Genomic DNA, 9032 nt, shown 5'->3' on the forward strand with positions numbered 1-9032 from the left:
TTTCTAGCTACTGCTGCATGGGACAGTAGGTTTACCCTTATGAGTCAATTTTATGCTATTAAAAGGAGCTCCTTTTCCTCAGATGAGACATATTCCATGAAATACCTTTAAAAATCTTCACCTTCCTGTAGTAAGGAGGGCATAAATTGCCCTCTTTTGCAGGATTTATTTAATGCCAAAGCAGAATTCTATGTTGGAGGTTTTTTTAAATTTACTCACATTTTGTCCCTTTTTTAGTTTTAAGTGAACTCTCCCAGCAAGTTGAAATTTACTTTCACTCTAGGTGTTGAAACTAGCTTGACTTGGGAGTGGTTAGACTCTGACTCAAATGAGAATTCACGTTTTACACAGTAAGTAAACCATGGAAAAAAAAAATATGCCAATAGGTATCTTCAGCTCTTCATTTATGAGCAATGAAAAATATGGGAAATTAGTAGAGACTGACAGGAAAAGGCAGAAACAGCATTAGTGCCAATATAGAGAAAAATTATCTAAATTAATTTTGGCAGGGTGAACTCTTCTTTCAAATTTATTTGTCTTACCACATTAACACTTTTAACAGTGACAGCCTACACATTTATTTTGAGGTAATAGTATCTTAAAATATGTGATGAAAATGAAAGTAGAGAAAGAAGTTACTGAAATTGTTTGCTGTAAAGACATTCAAGCACTCTCCCCAGCTCTCTGTGCTGGGAAACCATGCAAAAAATAGTGCATACATCTGTATGGCAAAAACACCTGCATAAAAATTGTGATGCTTTTGAAAGTGCTAAACAACCCATGCTAATACCTAGACTGCTATGTGGTGTGGTAATTTGACACTTCTGAAAACTAGACCATTCATTTAAATGCCTGAAACCACATTTTTCTCACTGAAAGGAAGAGGTTCACAATTTGACATAGTTGTTCTTAGTCAGCTGAAAGAGAACAGCAACTTGCTTCACCAGACCCGTACAAAATCTCCACAAGACCATGCTGGAAGTACATGTTTTTCACATGACGCAGTGATGGGGACTGAGTTAATTTCAGACAGGCTTTTTAACAGCAAGACAAGAAGGAGCTGTCAGACACAAACCCAGCAAAACAAGGCAAGCTCAGTAACACCGTGAGCAGAACGGTGGTGGTCATACTGCTTTTCACAACCCTCAGCATTGCACTTTATGATGCACTTTTTTACTATTGTGTTCTACGAGATCTCTTTCTAGGATGAGTAATTTGTTAAATCACACCTACTGAATTTCTTGCAGTATTTATCAAAAAAGTATCTATAGGAATGTATGGGTAGGTTTCATGTACGTACTGCACACAGACAATATTAGAAGGTAGTATAAAGTTAGAATGAGGGTATATTAACAGAAGTTCATAGAATGGAAAATGCTTGCCTTAGAGAGATTTTAAAACTGAAACTATAGTAACACCTGACCCAAAACTGCTTTTTTAAAGTACCCAAGGCTGTATTCAACATTACTTCATCTACAGAATCTTTAGTGAAAAAATGAGAATCACAATTCTTGCCATGTTATATCAAAATCAGATTCCCATCTCATACCACAGACTTCTCTTTCATGCAAACAGTGTAGTAACAGCAAAAAATGTTAAGCCACATTTGGTAGGACACTTAAAACTGAAAGATGCAGAAACTTCCAGGTATTTTGAAACAGCATTAAACAGACATCTAGGTAAAAGCTGTGTATCTAGTTTTCACCCCTCTCTTACTGTAACAGTAGATTTTAGGAATATAATTGCCTACTTAATAATCTGAACACAGCGTTACACACAGCCATCAGACAGCCATCAGCACAAGGAGATGAACTGTGCTTGCACCAGCCCTTCCTAGGTTCTGAATAAAACTGATTACATCTGAACTAAAACCATTCAGGGCAATGGATTCCAGTACAATCAACTTCTCACCTTCGGAAGTCGTACTTTCACGAACACTTTCATCTTATGTAAGCTACCAGTGGTTCCAAAAGGAACGGTCCAATCTTCCCTTCCCAACGCCTGTACAGCCAGTGAGCACACTGCCATGTCACAAACATGACAGAGGAGCCGAGTCCAATCCGAAAGACACTGGTCTTAAACTAGAAAATTTTGGAAATAAAAAAACCAAACCAAATGTGTTCCATTTTGGTATTTTCTGATGGACACAATTACATGTTTTAGCTTAAAAACTGCTTTCAGTTTTCTCTGTTTTCCTGTATTTTACATAAATTGAACATCAATATTAAGATTAAGACACAAATCATTTATCCCAAATACATTTTTCTTTACAACTTTGTGTACTGAAGACTTCAGTGTTATCAGAGTTACACCAGAATTTCAAAATTCTTCACCAAATGGAATATCTCATGTAGGCAGCTTTATAAATACACAGAAGCAGCAATAGAGCTTACCACAAAAGTGGAGAAAAAGGTTATCTCTATCTATTTATTGTCAAGTGGCTCAAACACCTGGTGGACATAATGCGCTAGAACTTCAGACAGTGGTTTCATCTATAGCTATAAAGTTACAAGCAATTTAGTCACTCTTTCAGTGGCACAGTTCCTTATCTGTGAAATGCTTCACTACCACAGTGAGGTGGAAATTAACACATCATTTTACATGAGAGCTTCTGATACTACAATAACCTCCTGAATAAAACACTAAAAGCCAAATACTCAAAATCAAAACCATGTAAGAAAATAAACTGTCATTATTTTAAGCAAAAATAAACAAATACTTCAGCCCAAAATTTCCTTGCTTTTTCAGAACGGCCACTGTTGCAATCGTGCTGAAGTACAGAAGGCTGAATGTAAGTCCACCGTGTGAACAGGAGATGAGCTTTGCTAGCAAAATTAATCTGTATGTCCAGGTGTTATCTAGTTTATTTATAATATGCTGCAGTATTAAATCTAATTATTAGCTCTCATGCACAACCTTACTGTCATTGTCCTTCACTGCCAATGAGAGTTAAGAACGTATTTGAATTAAGAAGTATTTCAGGACTGATATGATGTCCTTGTTTAGCCTCAGGGGGAAAAAAAAGCAGGATGAGAAAAATACTAAAACCAGAAGATATCTTTTTTCAGGACAACCAAGCACTGGTTCTATGCAAAGCATGTCAAATGACATATAAAGTGAAAACAACTTCAGGGCATCACGTATTTTCATCTGAAAGATGACAGATCAGCAGATCTGTTCAGTCTGCACAGTTTCTGGAGGAACAGTGTTTCATACAGGGGCAGAAAAAGGAAACTAGAGATTCTTTTAAAATGGAGAACGCCACACATTCACAATATCTGTTTTAGATCCTGCAGGAAGAAAAAAATCAAAGAATCTAGTAATTTTTTTATTTTCTTCTACATACAGTTAAAAGAGAGTAAATCTTGCACAGTCACAGCATCTGACTGAACACCTCTTTTTATAAGAAATCAACCTACTTATTGCTTTCTGACAATGAAATAAAAAATTATTAAATTGATAAACAATCTGCCCTCTATTCAGTGCCCACATTATGCACAAAGAATGCTTTCACTAATAAATTGCTAATTACAACCTTCCCAAAACAGGTCACGTCTCTGCAGTGACAAACAGATCTAACAGTTTGGAAGTGTGAACACTATACATTAAGAAAAAACAAAGTGCAATGAAATACAGTCTAAAAGGATTGTCTGAACTACTGGTACTTTACTATGGGATTACAGGTAATCTCCACATAAGCAATAATAAATGTCCTCTGAATCAGGCCTGTCTATTTGGATGGATCTGCAGCGTGCTTATGTACTACCTTAATATTTTGAAAGTGCAGACAGAGGCTGTTCAATCAATCCAAGCAACAAGGGAAAAATGACATTAAGTCTGAGAAGCTGGTCCCAAGAAAAAAAATCTCACACAGATAAACTTAACAGTTTGAAGAAAAAAACCACAAATAAACCTTAGGTCCTCACCTGTAATAATACTGGTACACTGACTTTCACGGACTTACCCTGATGTACTGCAAATCTAGCTCTGGGTTTATAAATTAAGATCACTGGTAAATGGACATAATGGGCACTAGAAGCAACTACAGTATGCTGACAAAAACCCAGAAAGATGTTTAACTTGCTAGTATTGTCACTTGCCAAAGAATCCTGCTTCTCAAACAGAATGCCTTCTTCCAAGGGCTTCTGCTCTTCCATGTAACCACTATGGCTAAACCATGGCCCTATTATACACTGACCTAAAAAAATATATCTAAAGGAAACAAAGTGTGAAAAACACTTAGTTCCAGGCATGGCTAATATTGAGTAGTAAAGTACCGTCATCTTCCTTACACACCACTTCTACTCTTACTCATTCAAATCTTTCCTTGGTTGGAACATCCATTCAGTGAACATCCACTCCTTTGCCCATTACTCAATGCTTGTGTTCCTGTGGATTGGAAAAACAAAAGTCATCGGGCTGAGGACCTGAAGCAACTGGACAAGGCCTGCTGGCTGAAGAGTCCATGACCATGATCTAAAAGAGGCTGTAGCATTTAGGGACAATTCCTGAGTGCAATAATCAAAAAATGGTGTTACTACTCAGGAAGTGCACAGCTGCAGCAGTGTCACCAAGAAAAAATTCCTACCCAACGGCCAAAAAGAAGGTTCTAGGATGACCCATTGCTCTCCTAAACTGTTACCATGTACAAGTCACTGCTGTTGACCCTGTACTGGAGACCTGCCTGAATGCTACACACGTTGCAGTATAGCTGATGCTCTAGGAGAACCTTCTTTAAGAAGAAACCACTCACACACCTTTGATGTAAGAAGCTGAAATTTTGTTCCGAATAGCTTTCATTTTACACACTTCACATGAGAGCTTATTGCCATAAGCCTGCCACTCACTACACCACTGTACACCAAGAAGACTGCAAAACAACTTCCTAAATCACAATACAAATAACCAGGCAACACAGGGAACGGGAAACCCATATCAAAAAGGATGTTTTTTAAATGTCCTTAAACTATGAAAAGGAAAGTGAAATTTGAGAGTGGTCTAAGTAACAACCCACTTTCACCAATTTCTGTAGGCATTACAATTATTTCTCAATTGTGTTTGAATCATCAAGGTCTTGAGACTGTTTTTCAGTCATCAACTTCCTAAGCAAATGCTGACCCCTCTTAAATTCAAGGCTGAGGAATGTAAGGCCCTCTTCCGTTTCTCATTGAGCAAGTGCCAACACTCTGTTTCAACACTGATAAACCAGTTTGTTTGCCATCAGTTATGCCCTTAGGCTTCTTACTTTATTCAGCTAGGAAGACAGAAACAATAGACAGGTTTCACTTCCTGTTTTCTTGCTATGGTATTTGGTTTAGAGAACAGTTCAAAGTAACTTTCAACTTCAGTCACTTTAGTTAAATGATAAATAGTATCTCTGTTAAATAGTTTTTACTGTACTGATTCACAGGAATCTACTCCACAGGAGGTAATGTAAAGAAAAGCACACCTTTATTGACACAAAGAGAGTATGCAGGGGTTAGTACCTCCGTGTGCATATCTGACTGTGGTTCATTTTACACAGGCTTTTATACGATTCTGGCATCCATCCTTGTTTGTTTGCTTATCTAAAAGTTACAGTTTTAAGGGCTGGGATCTTATATAACTTGTGGTTTCTTTATCTTAGGGTTACAAACATGGTAGATAGTTCCTATCTAACATATTCATCACATTTATCTAACTGGTGCTATGCTTTGGTGCTATGCAGTACAATGAACTGTACTTCATTGATTATGCTCCTCTATTTTCTATCTATTAAAACAAAACTCATGACTTTGCATTTTTCTAGCCTTTCATGACAGCTAACACACCTCTCCCTTCTTATCACCTTAGCCCATCGGAGCTAGGCCCCTGCTTGCAAAAGTGATTACAGTTAAACACAGCAGTCACACCTTTAAGGGTTTGTTAATTCATACCTGTGCTGAGGTGCTTATGTCAAGTGAGGCCTGTGTTTCAGTATCAATCCTTTTGAAACTGTCTTTTAAAACCACACCAAAACATATATTAAAATACTAAAGGAAAATGTATACTATGAGCAACCTAAAATTACACTGATTCTCAACCACTGTGTGAACTATTCTACTTCACTGAAAATGACAGAAGTTGTCCTTTCCTTTAGTAGGAAGCAGTAGGGTAGTGAGGTGGGAAAACATTTTTCTGAGCAATCCTGGAGCCTGGGGACCATCTGGGAGTCTGGTCCTACAGCCAGATCCCACAGTGTGCACAGAGGGAGCATTGATGGCTGTGGGAGTGCTGCCTCCACTGACAGGTTCACTTGCAAAAAATAAAAAAGAATGCAGTACTTAAATGTGAGGTACCCTACAAAAGAAAAATAATTGACAAAAATACCAGACAAACTGAATTATTTTTAAAAAATGAACCAAAAAAACAAACACAAAACTTCTTATTATATCAAATTTAAAAATCCAGCTATAAGAGACCAACGTACCATTTACTTTTAACACTATTAAGTAAAAGGTAACTAACAATCAGGGAAAGCAAAATAATGTGTTCAAGTTTCTATCTGTATTTCCTTTTGAAAACTGACAAGCACAACAGATGCTGAAATATATTTTGAAAAGGTGTACAGGTACAATCCAATTTATAACCACAAGCTTGGATCCACTTAGAAATAATATTCAAACACTCAGTAAAACAATTTTTCAGCCTTCCAAGTTATACTGACATTTCATTTAATGTCTCAGGAATTTAATTTGGTCATGGCAGACAGCCTTGCATCTGCCATGGGACCAAATATGGCTCTCATGCACGGAAGTAAGCTGCTGATGTGAAATTTGGCCTATTTGTTATTACAATCTTAACTTTTCCCAGTTTTTTAACATGAATTAACTTTACACCATACACTGATGCCTTTGCTATGTTTTTGTTAGGTTTACATATGGCAGGAATTCCACGTCTCTACATAAACTGAGAAAAAAAACAAAGACAATGAAGCTTCACAGAGCAGGACTGAGGAACGAGCCCCTGACGACTAGAATCACCTTTCTCATCACCTCCCTCCACACCTCATCCTCAGTTTACGTTTGCACGAAGGCCGATGATTTAATCATCCTTCTTCCAAAAGATAAGGAAACATAAAAATCTGCTACGTTATTGAACCACTGCATTTTACTGCCAGCAGGAAATTGAGTCATTACTGTAAATAAAGTACCTTTTGGAGCCTCCAATATAGGTGAAGGTAAAGGTGGAGTCTGAGTACCTGAAATCTGAAAGACAAAGAGCTCCTTTATTACAACTTGTCTTTATTTTGGCTGAAGTAGCCGAGGTTTTACGGAACAGCATTCAGCTGCCGACACGGGGGCGGTGGAGGGGGAGTCGGGGTGAACCAGAGGAAATGCAGCATCTCCCCCCAGCCCCTCGCAACAAGTGCCCGGTGCTATGGCAACGGCAGGGAATTCCATTGTCATACACGGCAACAGGCAGTCGACAGCCGGGCTCCTGCGACGGCTCATCGCGACCGGCACGGCACCGGCACGGCACCGGCACGGCACCGGCACGGCACCGGCACGGCACCGGCACGGCACCGGCACGGCCGGGGCGCCGCGAATCCCCCGGGGAGGGCGGCGGGGGCCGTTCGCACAGACAGAGTGCCCCGTCTGCGGCTGGATGTGCTGCCGGCCTGGGGCCGGGGATCAGGGCAGGCGCCGATGGGCGGCAGAGCGCGGCCGCCCGGGGAACAGCCGCGTAGCGAAACCCCCCGAGCAGCGCTCGGCCGCGGGCTGCGCCGGGCACGGGCTCCAGCTCGCTCCCAACCCTCCCGGTCCGGCGTGTAGCCGCCGCCACGTTCCCCGGCTCGGGATGCCGCCCCCCCACCCCGCCCGCCCCTTTCCCGGCCGGCGCCCGGTCTTCTCTGCCCTCACATGCCCTCGGAAGGAGACAAGGAAGACGGGCTCTGAGAGCGGCCCCGCGGCCGGGAACGGCGGCGAAGGGCACGGGCACAGCGGGGAGCGCGGTCCGGGGCGGGCGCGGCCGCGGCGCCGGGAGCCTCCGCGTCGCCAACCTGGCGACCGGGGACAAACTCACCTGCAAACAGGCAGTCCTTCTCCGCCTTGCACTTTTGGATCACAACGTCAATATCCTTCTGAATCCTCTCTTGTCTTGAACACATCCCCATGAAATAAATCCCAGGGGAAAAAATAGCAGCCTTTATTTTCACCCCACCCCACCCCCCGCGCTGCCAGGTTTTTTTTTAAGATTCAGCCCGAAAGGACCCCGGGGCTGACGAGCAGGAGCCTCCCCAGCGGCCCGGAGGGATCCGTTCGGCCGGTTGGAGGACGTTGGAGGCAGGCGGCGGGAGCCGGTGTTGTTTGCCCAGATGCGCCCGCCCAGATGTGCCGCCGCTGTCGGCGAACGGCAATTTCCTCACAATGAATCCAGCGGAGGGTGGCGGCGGCGACACGGGATCCCCCCACCCCCCCCCACGCCCTCTGGGATTTTTGGGGTTGGTTGGCTGGTTTGATCTATTTTTGGAGGCGAGAGAAAAAGAAAAAAAAAGGGCGGGGGGGCCAAGCCGACCCGGCCGCTGCCGCTCACATCCCTGCCCCTCCCGCCAGCAGCGGCGATCACCGCGCAGCAGCAGCACAGCGCGGAGAGCCGGCGGCGGCACCCGCACCCAGTCCCTGGCGGCGCGGCGGGGCCGGCGCTTGCTGCAGCGACGCCGAGCCGCAGATCCTCCCCTCGCTCCCGGCCCGGCACGTACGGCCCCCACCGGCTCCCCCGGCGGAGGCGGCGCGGGGGGAGGAAGAGGCGGATGCACAGAGGCGGCGGCGGGCGCGATGGTCGCTGCCGCGCCGCCGGCGCTCGCCTCCGCCCGCCCGGGCCCCGGGCACAGCCTGCCGCCGCCTCCCGAGCGACGGAGAAATGCCAAGAGCGAGTTCCGCGGGCGGCGGGGCGGCTCCCCGGCCGCACCGGGGAGGAAGCGGGCAGCGCCGTCTTACGCAAGGCCGGCGGCGGCGGGGCGGGGGAGAAGGGCGGGTGCGGTCGGCGGGGGCGCGGGACCCGCTCCCCTCGGT

The 9032-nt window shown here is 44.0% G+C and overlaps 1 protein-coding gene across 2 annotated transcripts in view; it reads right to left on the bottom strand.

Moving 5' to 3' along the window:
- Positions 1-8502, bottom strand: part of PARP8 (poly(ADP-ribose) polymerase family member 8) — a 124385-nt gene extending 115883 nt beyond the window's left edge. Inside the window, exons 1-2 of one of the 2 annotated variants that reach the window (XM_032095971.1) lie at positions 8044-8502; positions 7172-7226 (exon numbers count right to left, since the gene is read on the bottom strand). In XM_032095971.1, coding sequence (XP_031951862.1) covers positions 7172-7226; positions 8044-8134 — 146 coding nt within the window. In that variant the 5' untranslated portion in view covers positions 8135-8502. The remainder of the gene's footprint in view (positions 1-7171; positions 7227-8043) is intronic. The other variant, XM_032095972.1, reaches the window with a different exon arrangement.
- Between the last annotated feature and the right edge of the window lie 530 nt (positions 8503-9032).

The sequence above is a fragment of the Corvus moneduloides genome, chromosome Z, assembly GCF_009650955.1.
Source record: "Corvus moneduloides isolate bCorMon1 chromosome Z, bCorMon1.pri, whole genome shotgun sequence".
Lineage (NCBI taxonomy): Eukaryota > Metazoa > Chordata > Aves > Passeriformes > Corvidae > Corvus > Corvus moneduloides.